At 38.7% G+C, this 15,111-nt stretch overlaps 1 protein-coding gene across 2 annotated transcripts in view; it reads right to left on the bottom strand.

The window, feature by feature from the left end:
* tmem120b (transmembrane protein 120B) overlaps nucleotides 1-15,064 on the bottom strand; it is a 33,629-nt gene extending 18,565 nt beyond the window's left edge. For both annotated transcript variants that reach the window (XM_078421658.1, XM_078421659.1), the window contains exons 1-5: nucleotides 14,967-15,064; nucleotides 10,297-10,415; nucleotides 8,954-9,070; nucleotides 6,067-6,126; nucleotides 3,198-3,290 (exon numbers count right to left, since the gene is read on the bottom strand). In XM_078421658.1, coding sequence (XP_078277784.1) covers nucleotides 3,198-3,290; nucleotides 6,067-6,126; nucleotides 8,954-9,070; nucleotides 10,297-10,415; nucleotides 14,967-15,029 — 452 coding nt within the window. In that variant the 5' untranslated portion in view covers nucleotides 15,030-15,064. The remainder of the gene's footprint in view (nucleotides 1-3,197; nucleotides 3,291-6,066; nucleotides 6,127-8,953; nucleotides 9,071-10,296; nucleotides 10,416-14,966) is intronic.
* Nucleotides 15,065-15,111: the final 47 nt, after the last annotated feature.

The following is a 15,111-nucleotide window of genomic DNA, read 5'->3' as shown; positions in this document are numbered from 1 at the left end:
TCAACACATACAATTTGATATTGCCACATTGAGTATAACATCAGGGATAGGATATCACTGCATACATCCAACTCTGGTAGTTCCAGATGAGACTAAAGGAGATTGCCATTCCAACCTTGAAAGGAGAAACTGATCTCCCTGACAGCACTGCCAGGGTTGGAAAAGCAGCAAACCTATGACAAGATGTGACTGGCAAGGAAGGAATAGGGATGACCAACTGTAACAGCATACTTTTGATAAAGTGCCTGAGCATGTCCTTGCGTTTAAAAATGTTCTGTTGCAGAAAAATAAGCACAGGACATCACACCAATATTTGTAATGTTCTTAGGAGTGGGAGGGGGGGAATTATTTAAATGATGAGGTGGGAAGTATATTTTGTAGGACAAGTTGGTGGTGTAATGAGAAACTGATAATTCGCAACCTACAGGAACAGCAAGGTGTCTACAGCTCATTGGGCTGCCACCTACACAACCACCAACCATGAAAAGATGTTGGAGATGAATAATCACAATCCATCAGGTCTGATTTGTCGAGAATTACTAGGAGCTAATTAACAAAACACGGTGCTCCAAGTTTGCAAGCTTTATCTTCCCTCAAGCGAAAAGAAACCACTTGTGGACAGCCAAAGTTAGAGGACCAGCATAAACTTGGGATCTGAAAATGAGATGGTGGCAATCAAGAGCACAGGAGTCTCAGAAAGCTGCCAACAAATGTGTGGGCTCTTCAGTACTGTTGAAGCCATGTAAAATTCCAACATAGGTGAACTCATTATGGACAGAATGTCTGTCAACTGCCCTTGGATATAACACTCCAAAGACTTCCTCAACATAAACACACAATTTTATCCCCTAGCAGCCTTGCTCCCACACCTGACCATCAAGAATGGCAAGACAGTCATATTCCAAATGAAAAATAATAGCACCTGAGGAGCCAAACGTTTCTCCACTGAAATCCAGTCTCAGGAATGACACGACAGGCACTAAACAAGAAAAACGAGAGTAGCAACGACCACCATACAGGGTCTGTTTTGACCTCAAAGCCTTTGACCCCATCAACTGGGAGGGCATAAATACCCTTCCTAAATTCAGCTGCCCTCCGAAATTCATCTTTATTACATACTTATTCCATGACAGCATGCAAGCCAAAATATTTGCATATAAACAAACTGCTAGAGAACTCAATGGTCAGGCAGCATCCGTGGAGCGGAATGGAGAGATGATGTTTCGGAACAAGGACCTTCTTCAGGACTGAGAGTGGAAAGGGAAGATAATCAGCATAAAAAGATAAGTGGGAATGGTAAGACAGGGGCCAGTGGGTGACTTGTGGCTCTGAGTCACTTGCATACTTGATACCAGACTCCCAAAACAGACAATCTAGACTAAGCAACAAACAATCTGCTTGAGGAATTCAACAGATTAAACAGCATCTGTAGTGAGAAACAAAAATGTTGATGTTTTGGGTCAAAATCCTGCTCAGGACTAACAGTGAAGGAAGAAGATAACTAGTATAGAGAGAAGAGGGGGAGCGATAAGACAGGAGCCAGTGGGTGATTGGTGGATAGAGGTGGGGTGAAGGATGCAGGCAGATGGAGCCAGATCCAAGGAGGGGTGAAGTTTGGAGACAGAGGCAGATGAATGATTGATAGAGGCAGACAAAAGAAAGCAGACAGACAGAACCAGGGGAGGGGAAGGTGAAGGTCAAGACAGTTACTGGAGGGTGATGAAACAAAGGCTACTAATGCTGGAAATCTAATAAAATAGTCCATACTATGTCAGGGGAAGAGATTACCAGGTGATCGAAGTAAACGATTCGAAAAAAGTGAAACATCTCCACCAACTCCAGGGAAATTCTGGCCTATTACTGGCCAAAGTGGAGTAGGAATATTGAAGATGGTGTTCAAAACAAAGGCTTTGCACAAAGAACACATAGAACCCTGCATGTGCCAGGAGGAGTGGACCACTTCAAATACTAGAGTGATAATTATCACAGGTGCAAACCATTCATCTTGGTGTATAATTCAGATCATGTTTTTTCTTCCTCCCCCACAATGGAAGTACTGTGTGAAAAACTTAATTTATTGAATGGTTTATTTAGCACATTTAAGTTCCAAAGCACTGAAAGATCGTTTATTTCTAGTGAGTTGAAATTCCAAGGATAGTGGCAGTCCAATGGCATCTTCAAGTAGACAGTGTACAGGGATGAACCTAGATACAGCCAGACGCAATCTCTTTCACACCACAACTTTTCATGGATGGTTGCCCAGTCAGCTTCCTTAGCTTAGAATTCAGAGATCAATTTTATTGACTCCATTGAACTTCAGGTCACATCAATTATTTTATATGAAGAAACGTGCAATTAAACACAGATCACATTATTGCCCAAGAGATTAAAAAATCAATTTAAATTGCAACGGGTAAATTTCCAATAAAATGCTGATAGTTGAGATTTGCCCGCCTCTTATGCACTTGCCCAGCTTCTATTTTTGTTGCCTTAAATAACAATAAAATTAATAAATTGTGCTCTTTACATCATACTGAAGTTTGTGTTTAAAATTGATTTAATACTTATTTAAAAATCAAAAAAAATAAATTTCAAATTAACTGGCCTTTTCTACATTAACATTATCCATTACTATCAAACTACTTGTATATCAAAGATCTTTTACACAAAAGTGTTTTTGATGGCAATCCTATCAAGAAAAATTAAATAAAAAAATTGATTATTTTCTTTGCACAAAATTGGAAACTTATTCTTTTATCACAAGATCCTCAGTTTAATTTTTGTCCAGACTGCAGCAAAGAAATTCTTCTCCACCTGGCAAGTACAGAGTAGACAAAAAAAAATTCAGGTTTGTATGGGTAAGAAGTTATAATTATAATGTTCCAAAATGCTGAGAAAACTCAATGCAGTAATATGGAACGCCATTTTTCCAATTGAAAGTAAACCAGTTTGCAGGGTGCAGTAACATTTCATACTGGCACCTTGAAAAGTTAGATGACATTATTTTGTTTTAAAGCCACATGGCACGCATGTTTATTAAAAGGTGCCTTTTGTTTATAGACAAAAAAAGATTGGCATGATGCACGAGAATTTTGACTGTAGCTGGCCAATGCAGAAAGCTGCGACTAGGCCCAAGTTAAAACAGTATGTTTATAGTTGCCCTCCAATTCAAGGATGGACCAAATAAAAAGCCTTACCTATTCAGCAGAAACATGCAAGATATTGCACCGAGCAACAAGATAATTGTCAGATAAAGTTTGAATTTTTCATATTCATCTTTGTAAGCAAATCTGTGGAAACAAAACGATTAGCATTAATGTAAATGAAACAAGTTTTTGTTTATTTGACTATTTTTTAAATCTGGTTTCTGATGAACAAATTTAAACTCATTTATACATTTTGTATAAAATTTAGTTTTTATTGATACAAATGAGCATACATTTAACCATAGAAATCCATTTAGCAATATTTTCAGATCTTTGGGAGTGGGTGATACTGTACATAGAAACATAGAAAATAGGTGCAGGAGGAAGCCATTTGGCCCTTCGAGCCAGCACCGCCATTCATTGATCATGGCTGATCATCCACAATCAGTAATCTGTGCCTGCCTTCTCCCCATATCCCTTGATTCCACTAGTCCATAGAGCTCTATCTAACTCTCTTTTAAATTCATCCAGTGAATTGGCCTCCACTGCCTTCTGTGGCCGAAATTTCCACAAATTCACAACTCTATGGGTGAAAAAGTTTCTTCTCACCTCAGTTTTAAATGGCCTCCCCTTTATTCTTAGACTTTGGCCCCTGGTTCCGGACTTCCCCCAACATTGGGAACATTTTTCCTGCATCTAGTTTGTCCAGTCCTTTTATAATTTTATACGTCTCTATAAGATCCCCTCTCATCCTTCTAAATTCCAGTGAATACAAGCCCAATTTTTCTTCATATGACAGTCCCTCCATCCCAGGGATTAACCCCGTGAACCTACGTTGCACTGCCTCAATAGCAAGAACTTCCTTCCTCAAATTCAGACCAAAACTGTACACAATACTCCAGATGTGGTCTCACCAGGGCCCTATACAACTGCAGAAGGACCTCTTTGCTCCTATACTCAAATCCTCTCATTATGAAGGCCAACATGCCATTAGTTTTCTTCACTGCCTGCTGTACCTGCACGCTTACTTTCAGTGACTGGTGTACAAGGGCACCAAGGTCTCGTTGCACTTCCCCTTTACCTAATCTGACACCATTGAGATAATAATCTGCCTCCTTGTTTTTGCCGCCAAAGTGGATAACCTCACATTTATCTACATTATACTGCATCTGCCATGCATCTGCCCACTCACTCAACCTGTCCAAGTCACCCTGCAACCTCCTAACATCCTCTTCGCAGTTCACACTGCCACCCAGCTTTGTGTCATCTGCAAACTTGCTAGTGTTACTTCTAATCTGCAAACTTGCTAGTGTTACTTCTAATCTGCAAACTTGCTAGTGTTACTTCTTTTGATACAATTTGATTAAGGTGTTGGAAACAACTATCTCACATTTAGACAAGTTGCCTTTCACTTTAATTCACCAACCACTAACAAGGCCTCTCTTGTGGTCAAATCTTTATTGGGCATAGCTACAAACAGTGTAATAAATATTTTATGTCCAATCATTGTTTAGTGTGTTAATACCAATGATAACAAAACAAAATGAATTAGTATTAACAGAGTTGGACTATTCACCTACAGAGATGTGGGGGTGGGGAGAGAGAGAAAGAAGAGTTTTGATAGCACTTTGCATGTCCTGGGTAAACTGAAAAACAGTTAAACTATTAATTTACATGATTTTGAAAGTTCTCAACCACATGTAAATAGTTCTATGACACATATTTAACTTTGACCTCAAGTTCTGTGTGGACATTGCATCATCTCTTATGACTGCATGGGTTTCAGATTTCCTCCAAAGAGAGCTGGTTGTTCAGCAAATTACAAATGCAAATCACGACGCGGGGGCTTCGACCACTGGCTGGGGGAGCTTCGATCGCCCCGACTGCAGATGGTTCGACTGCCCCGACCGCCGGAGAATAAAGAGGGAAGAAGATTAGACTTTATTGCCTTCCATCACAGTGAGGAATGTGGGGAATCCGCTGTGGTGGATGTCTATGTTACCTTTTATGTAGTTGTGTGTTTTGTTACTTTTTTTTTTAGTATGGCTGTACGGTAATTCGAATATCACTGTACTTTAATAATAATAATAATAATAATAATAATAATAATAATAATGCCTTTATTGTCATTGTATTTAGAGATACACCGAAATTAGGAGAGCTACTCCTGATCAGTGCAACCAAAACAAGTTAAAACAAGTTAAAAACACATCCAATATGTAATTTAAATGCTTAAAGTAGTAAATGAATATATATTTATCACACCTAGGTGGAATATTGCTCTTGGGAGAATATTGCACTTTAAAATGGTACACGTGACAATAAAAGACCTTTGAACCTTTGAGTGTTTGGAAAATTGCTGGGAAAGGGTTGGGTTTGGCTATTAATTCAAATGAGAAAATAGGTCAAATGAAAATAAATTAAGAATTGCTGTTATTGGTATTACTCGAAGAGTCAGCACAGGCTGGACTTGTATGGCCTCCTGTTGTCCGAATGCCAAATCCCTCCACAACTTAAAATCCTCCCACACCTGCAACGTATTTCAGTCCTACAAACCTCACATCTTTAGTTCCTCTTTTCTGGCAGAATTGTAAATGGGAATGTCAGCAGGCAGCTTCACCTTTCACGGCCCTAGGCTGAAGAAATCCTTTGGCAGGGGACTTGAATAAATAGGTAAACACAAACTGTAAATCTGGGCCAACAATTACAAAAATGTTGGATTGGTCTCATTTGTGGAGCTATATTCAAATACGCCACTGACATACTTCTAACTCAAAGATCATTTCATGAACAAGATGCACACAATAGATTTTTTTAATCTATAGAAATATAAACTAGAAGCTTAAAAAATTATATTTTGCAAGTGTTCAAAAAAACATGTTAGCAGTTGCCAATGGAACAAACTACAAATTGATATTACTTAGCCTGTTTGCTGAAGAGAGTTACATTCACGTTTCCAAGCACCAGGTTTAAGTACAACCTGAAAAAGAAAAAAGCAATAAAACAATAAAATGTGCATGATTTTACTGGTCACTAAATATTAGCATTTTCAAAGACAATAAAAAACACAGTATTCAATTAATTTACACAACTGATATAGAATGTAACTACATGCAAAGTAATGTAAGAGTAAAATTCTTTATTACAACGAGTCAAGAAATACAGGTTTTGTGATATTTACATTCAAGATCAAAGAATTTGTGCACGTCATCACAAAGAGCTCAAATTAATATTCCCCAATTTCTTCCCATTTGCCTCTTGGAAGAGCAAATTTGACAGTTGGATATTAAGACTGTCCATTTCACTTAGAATGGTAAAAAAAATGCTCATAAATCATAAAGTAAGGGGAAGGAGGAAAGAGGTTTAATTGCAAGTGAAATGATGAAGGTACTTCCACAGAACTGTTTGCTGGGGAGTTCCAGAAAATAGATCAGTGACAATGAAGCAGCAATGATATATTTCCAAATCATGATGAAGTGTAATTTGGAGAAAATTTGTGCACAAAGTCCTTCTTGATAGTAGAGGTCAAATGCTGTTGGTTTTCAGAGCAATATATTTTATGGACAGTACACATGGCAGCCACAATGCTTTGGTGATAGACAAAATGGATGCTTAGAGTGATTAATGGGGTATCTATCTAGCAGGCGGCTCTATCCTTGATTGCTTAGGATTGAATGTTTGAGAATTGTTGGTTGTACTGGATGCATCAAGTGAAATGCATTCCGTCACACTTCCCATTGCGTCTTGTGGCCAGTGGGGTGTCAGGAGGAGGGTTCCTTGACACCACATTTGGTTAAATGCTAACTTGTCAAGAAATATCTTTCCTATTGTATCAGTCCTGTACCACTTGATTTTTTTAAAGTTTATTTTAGAGATACAGCGCAGAAACAGGCCCTTCGGCCCACTGAGTCCGCACCGACCAGCGATTCCCGCACATCAACACTACCCGACACACACTAGGGACAATTTACACTTGTGGGCTGAAGGGAAGCCAATTAACTACAAACCTATACATCTTTGGAGTGTGGGAGGAAACCAAAGATCTCGAAGAAACCCACACGGAGAAGGTACAAACTCCGTACAGACAGCATCCATAGTCGGGATTGAACCTAGGTCTCCGGCTCGGCAAGGCAGCAACTCTACCGCTACGCCACCATGCCGCTCTTCAAAAACCAACTTTCAATCCATCAATTTTCCTCAGTCATCACCCCCTTTCTTACCTCCATGATTAAACGAGAAAGGAAAACCTATCACCTTTCATATCATCGATAAATCCCAAAGTGTTCACTGTTAATTAAACTTATTCTCAAGTCCAGTAACTGTTGTAATACAGGGAACTGATACTGCTAACTTTAATATCATCAAGATCCCCAACACACCTGAGGTTGAATACATTAAATGGCATTGGTCTAGAGCAGAATATTAACCACACAGTTTAGTACATTCCTTAGTCACTAAAAGTGAGTGCACTTTTATTTTTAAATTCATGTAGAGAACATGGTCATCTAACACATTGCCTTTGTCCAAATGCCAGTGAACTGAACAGCTTACAGGTCAGTAGTTAAGAGTTAACTTGGGCATGCTCTCAAGGACAGAAGACTTTTTCCCTTCTTGATGCACATCTTCCCTTAGATGCCAAATTAAAAACCAGGACCACCTTTTGCTGAGAATACAGGCACGCTTCCATCTAATCCAAATATTCATATTTCCTTATTAACAGTCAGAGCACAGAAACAATCCCTTCAGCCCATCAAATCCATGCCGAATATCAAGCAGCCACTTAAATCCGCCCTATATTCAAATCATCACCCCAGATTCTACCACTCATCTACCAGGGGGAATTGGATGGCCAATTAAACTAATATCATATAGGCTTGCAGTGTAGAAGTATTAACATCTATTTAATAATGTAATCCCACTAATGTTTTTGAATTTTAGTCACTTTTCTCAGAATTTTGGTTTAAACATTGGACAGCTACAGCTAATTCAGTTGCACTACAAACAGTTATTTCACTCATTACAGGGTCGCATCGGTAGTTGCTGCTGTACAGTGCCAGTGACCCAGAATCAATCCTGACCATGGGTTCGATCTGTACATTGTTTGTGTATGTAGTTTTCTTCCTGAGGTCATGGGTTTTGGTTTGGGTTGGTTTGGTTTGGGTGCTTTGGTTTTCTCCCACATTCTAAATATGTGCAGGTTTGTAGGTTAATTGGTTCCTGTAAATAGTCTTTGTGTGTAGATTAGAACTGGTGTACAGGTGATCGCTGGTTGGTGCGACCTCGGTGGGCTGAAGGGCCTGTTTCCACATTGTATCTCTAAACTAAACAAGATTCAGCCCATTATGTCTATTTCAGCTCTCAGACCTCTTCCCGTTACTCGTTCACACATACCCAAAATGTGTCTGATTCCCCAACCGCCCACTTCTTCATGGGGTAGGTTATAGTAGCCAACAAACTTATTGACCTATTTGGGAAGTGGGAGGAAACTTATGCAGTCACAAGGAAAATGTGAAAACCTCTCACAGACAGCACCAGAGATCAAAATTGTACCTAGGTCACAAACTGCAAAGTTGTATTATCTGTGGAGAGAAGGAATGGGTGACGTTTCAGGTCGAGACCATTCCTTCTCTCCAGAGATGCTGCCTGCCCCGCTGAGTTACTCCAGCATTTTGTGCCATACCTTCGATTTAAACCAGCATCTGCAGTCCTTTCCTATACAAGCTGTATTAGCTGCTGTGTCAATGTGCTACCTACAGCTATAGTCATTTATTATTTAAAGGATTTTTCTTGTTCAGGGAAAAACATACCCATTTTTCTTCGGTAAAAATGCTTCCATATCAAAGAAAACATTGCGTCGCTCTTTAATATCATCATTAATTCTCTGCATGACTTCAATTTCTTCTGCATTAGCTGAAAGCTTACATCTGTAAGGTGGAGAAAAAATTATTAGTTTTTAAGCAGTCAAATGGTAGTCCTTATTCTGATTTTTCTTGTAAGTACTATACAACAAATTTCAAATATTTTTCCAGACTTTCCACTATGGCATAATGTTTTAATTGTGAAAGCCAAGTCTAACATTGTCTTCTAACTGTGACCTTAAGAGGCAACTTATTAACAAAATTTGTTTGACTGAAACTTTGTTGCAAACACCTTTTGCAATCTCTATTCTTCCATTCTAGGCAAGACCCCATTCAAGACTACACTGGGGAAATGCCCTTCTTGAGCCACTACAGTCCATATGTTGTAGTTACACTCACTTCAAATTTTTATTCTATCAGTTCCCCAGTGGTACTTTCCCCAGAACTATTTACTAACACTCAAAAAACCCCATAAAATACAGCAGAAATTATAGCTAAATCATTGCAACTGGTTGATAAAATGCAATTCATTAAAAAATATTTCAACATAAATTCTTAATATTCTGTACAAGACTGAATTTAGGAATTTTTGTTCGAAAGAGAGTATTTCTAATGAAATCGGCCTTTTTTAAAAAACTAGTTACTCAGATTTGTTAACATATTGAAACCTTAAAGGATAGACAAGTAAAGAGCAGAACTGGGAGAGTGTACATGGTGTATGTTGGATAATGTTTTTCTAAGTTATGCCACGTACATTTTTTTCACGAACCCTCTAATACAGAAAAGATGTTGTAACAACATATTGACAGAATAATTTATAACAAGATAAGAAAATCAGCATCTTAGGCTTCTGTACAATGAAATCTGCAAAATATCTCCTAAATCAACATGATTAAAATAATTGAAAAAAAACCTGAGGTAATCAGGGTGATCTATAGAGAGCAAATTATGGTGTCAAGCCCAGTACAAAGCAAATAAAGAGAAAGGATTGGAACAAACAAACAACAAATTTTCAAAACCTTCACCAATTCATTGAATGAGTTGATTAGCTTTATATTATTAAAGGCATGCTCAAACTCTTAATTACCAAACTGAACGTGCCATGGCCAGATTAATGTGGAAAGCCAGCAAGTTATTTTTAATTACAACAGGAGTCCAAAGATAAAATACAATCTGTGCAAACCAAAATACAAGTTCTGGTTCCAATCCTAGTGTCACCATTCATCAAGAAAAATAACATTGGCACTGGAATTAAGAAGCTGTTCAAATAGTTGTCATTTTCATTTTCTTACCTTCGGAGACTGCACGCAAGGTCTTTTAGTCTTCGTTTTTGTTTACTTATAGAGTTGCTACATATAGCTTGAAGATTTGTAAGTTCATCCAGTTTATGTCTATACACTTTGTGAGTTTCCTAGGACGGGAAACAAAACAGAAATTGTACAAAATGACCCAGAAAACAAAATAAGACTAAAGCAAAAGATAACACAATGATAGTCAAAGTACAGATATCTGGACAAAACTTTTGTCAACCCCCAGCATTTGTGAGTGTGCAAGGTTCATTTGTGTGCACAAGATAAGCTCTGAATATTTCTGCAGAAACTTGGCTATTTCTTCCTTCACTTTAAACAATATAGTCTAGTAAACTGACTTTCTTTGTTCAATAGATAATTGTTTGATGTGCGTTATATGCCCTATCCACCTTCAGCTTTCATCCCAGTTCTCCATCAGTCTGAAGAAGCGTGGCACAGTGGTAGAGTTGCTGCCTTACAGCGCCAGAGACCCAGGTTTGATCTTGACTATGCGTGCCATCTGCACAGAGTTTGTACATTCTCCCTGTGACTGCTAGAGTTTTCTCCAGGTGCTCCGGTTTCCTCCCACACTCCAGAGAGGTACAGGTTTACAGGTTAATTGACTTTGGTAACGGCGCATTGGGCCAAAGAGCCCGTTTCTGTGCTGTATCTCAAATGTCTAAAGGGTCCCAATCATGACACTGCCCATTCCCTCCACAGATGCTGCATGATGTGCTGAGTGCTTTCAGCACATCCTGTTTTGTTCAAAATTCCAGCATCTGCAGTTTTTTCTGTATCCATTTTACTGAAGGATGGGATTGTCTTTGGAGCCACCTTTTCTAATGTGTTGCTTAGTTGCCCATCACACAGCAGAACTTTCATTGACCTGCTAGTTGTTAGTTGTGCCCACTGCATGCTGTGTCTTGCACATGAATAAGTTTATTGGCCAAGTATGTGCATATACAAGGAATGCGCCTTGGTTCTCCGCTCACAAATAACAACACAAACATACAGTTAACAATTAAGAATAAAGCATAAACACATCAAAACAATAAGGATACAACATTACGGTCTAAACGAGGGTGAAAATAAACCAGAGCAAAAAAAAACTAATGCCTTTGGTTATTACATAGAACTACCACTTGTGGAAAAAAGCTGGTTCCACGTTGGAGCTTCATCACATTGGCTCCATATTTATAGGCACCGCTCCTGGCACACCCTTCTGCACTCTTTAACCTCTTTCCTTTTTCTATTTTAAGATGCATCAAAGTGCTATAATAAATGCTTGCTAGGCCATGCTAGAAGCAAGTTCAGAATCAAGCATAATATTGCAGTTCGGGAGTCATTGTCATCTCAGCTGATTGAGGATGATAGATTTCCCTTCCTGAAAATGAAATAGGAAAATAGTTTTTTTTTTAAGTGGCAATTTGATGGTTTTACAGTCGTCTTTACTCAGTGGTATGTTTTTAATTTAAAAACAAGATTAATAATGATCAATTTAAAATCCTATGATTGTTTTGGATGGATTTGATGTCATGCCTCCAAAATGTTCATCAAAATACCTTGGTTAGACGTCTGTAAATTTTGCAACCATACGGTGACCATTAGGAATCTTTCTCATGTATTTAATTACATACAAAATTCAGCTTTCATATATTTTCAAGGCTGGTGGTTGATTCATTTTGATATTAGTACTTACTAAAAATGTTAATTTATAAGTCAAGATACTCCAGACCCAACCCTGTTTCCAACCCTGAATGCATGTTCATTACGATAATGTGGCTAAATAGATACAAAATAATGCAGTAACTCAGCGGATCTGGCAGCATCTCTGGAGAAAATGGATGTGACATTTCAGGTCGGGACCCTTCTTCAGTCTCAAGAATCCAGACCCAAAATGTCACCTGTCCATTTTCTCCAGAGATTGCTGCCTGACCTACTAAGTTACTCCAGCATTTTTAGATTTCTTTTTAGATTTAGAGATATAGCGCGGAAACAGGCCCTTCGGCCCACCGGGTCCGTGCCACCCAGCAATCCCCGCACATTAACACTATCCTACACACACTAGGAACAATTTTTACATTTGCCCAGCCAATTAACCTACATACCTGTACGTCTTTGGAGTGTGGGAGGAAACCGAAGATCTTGGAGAAAACCCACGCAGGTCACGGGGAGAACGTACAAACTCCGTACAGAAGGCACCCGTAGTCAGGATCAAACCTGAGTCTCCGGCGCTGCATTCGCTGTAAGGCAGCAACTCTACCGCTGCTCCACCGTGCCGACTTTGTGTCTACCTTTGGTATAAACCAGCATCTGCTATTCCTTTTTATTACATGATACCATTACATGTCTTGCTGGCCAAGACCAATAATTATGATTTAGATTGACCTTGATGACAAGTCATCCCTTTGCATATAAGAAATCCCACTAAAAGGAATTTATGGAATGGTTTAAGTATCTTTCTTAGAACATTTCTCTAGCCAAAGGGCACGCTTTACTGGACTTGGTGATGTGCAACGAAATAGGATTAATTAATGACCACATAGTGAAAGCACCACTAAGTATCAGCAACCGTAGTATTATTGAATTTTATGTTCAGCTCGATGGAGAGAAGAATGGGCAAAATGTCAGTACATTAAATTGAGATAAAAACAATGAGGAAGAGAATGGCTAACTAAAATGAACTGGCAAATTAGATGGAGAATTAGTTAATCAAGACGTAGTGGCAGATATTTAAGGAGGATCTTTCAGAGCATACAGAGTACATAAATTCCAACAAGAAAGAAAAATTCCAAGGGGGGAATCCACCATTGTATGAACTAAGAGCTCAAAAAATGTATCAAACATATTGAGAAACATATGATAGTGCACATATATAATAGTGGGGGGTGGGGGGGAGCAGCCAAAATATCTGTTAATTGGCAATTGAAAAGGGAGAAGTTTAGGAAAATCACCATAATCAGACAGGTGACACTAACCCAATTGTTGAAGCAGAGGACTGACAGGTTCTTGAATCCTGATCGACTCTATCCTGACATCTTAAATGTGACCGATGAGATGGCTGATAATGCATGTCATGAAAGGTGGATGTACCATATTTAGATTTTGAAAAGGTTGTTTATGATTTATCTTCTCTGAAAAATGTTTCACCGGATAAATAATTGACTCTGCCTTATTGCATGTGGCCAGATCCGAAATAAACTGTTTCCTGATCAGTTGCCCAATACAATATTCCAAAGGAAACCAATCCAAATATTTTATGAATAAATCCCCATAGATCCTTTGCCAATCTGACCTGTCCAGTTTAAAATTATTATAGTCACATGATTTTTGCAGTATTTTCTGCCTCTGCCCCATTATCTCCCAATTTATATTGTCCTGCAGTACAATTTTTCTAATGTTGTCTGCCAACTGCCACCATAATCTCTCTCCTTTGCCATTTCCCACATCTTCTTCCAAATTGATTCTACCTTGATCACAAAAGTCAAGATCATTTCTCTGAGCCCATGTCACCCTTCATCAACTACCCCACCTTTTTTTCTCCACCCGCTATGTGTAGGATCCTCAAATACAGGTTCCTAGCCTTGGTCATCTTATAACCATGTCACTGTAGAGAGCAATCAGAGAGCAGTGCTGAACTATTATCTACCTCTTTGACGTCCTCAGACTATCCTTGATCGGAATTTGCTGGCTGTACCTTGTACTAAACATTAGTCCCTTATGTATCTATACGCTGTAAATGGACTGATTGTAATCATGTATTGGCTTTCTGTTGTCTGGTTAGCATGCAACAATTATTGCAACAGTGGTTGTACTTATCCTAAAATGTACATCACATTTGTTTAATATTTTCAAACCAAACTTTGGTCTTGAAACAATTAACAAGAAGTTATGCAACAAGTCTTAAAATATGTGCACCTAATTTCAAGATCCTGTTCCTATTTTGTGTGTTCTTATATACACTCACAATTTTAGTGTACCAAATTGATAATTAAAATAGAGTACTTTAAACATTACCTTGAAACCTTTTGAGTGCAAAGGACATTCAGATTTAAAATTTGTTCTCACTCTTCACTGAACAATCTGGCAACAAATTAAAAACCCTCTGGCCACAACCAAGGTTTAAAAAATATATAATTTAGTGTCACTGACAGCACCATATCCTGACAGACAATTAAACCAACACAAATTGAACTGTATCTTTTTCTATATTTTGACAACAGGGAATTTATGGGCGCTGTACAGAAATTATATTCTGATAAGTGACTTAATGAGATTTATTGACACTAGGAAACTTAATTGTACTGAAATGTTATTGTTTTAAGTAAATGGATTTGTAAGACCATAACCCTAGAGGGTATTATTTTTATAATAAGGAAGAATTAATTACTGTGGAGAAAATGCACAATATCATGTACCCTGTTAACCGCAGTAAGCGCAAATTTATGAACTAAAATATTATTTCAAATCTGGTCAAATAGCTTTCCAGCCCAGGAATCTGCCAGCAACAGAGAGAGACAAAGCCTAGGGGAGGCAATGTGATTGGAGCTCCAAGCAGCATTGCAAAACTAAAAAGTCGCGCAGAAAAGCTTCGGCGAGACGATGTCACCGAATGAAACCTATCGACATCTAATTGATTCTCCCTCCCGGTTAACGCAGGCGGTGCCATTTACCTGCAGCTGGTTAAATTCTTTGTCCAGCTCTAGCCACTCGGCATGGAAGCGCTGCAGTGACATTGTCCAGCCGGCTCCGTGCTGCAGGGGCTGCTGGGAAACGGTGACGTCTGCGACCCGCTGCAGCAACGCGAGGATCCGGGCG

This window comes from Rhinoraja longicauda, chromosome 25 (genome assembly GCF_053455715.1).
Source record: "Rhinoraja longicauda isolate Sanriku21f chromosome 25, sRhiLon1.1, whole genome shotgun sequence".
NCBI classification, from domain to species: Eukaryota; Metazoa; Chordata; class Chondrichthyes; order Rajiformes; family Arhynchobatidae; genus Rhinoraja; species Rhinoraja longicauda.
This window is presented reverse-complemented; position numbering and strand designations above follow the sequence as displayed.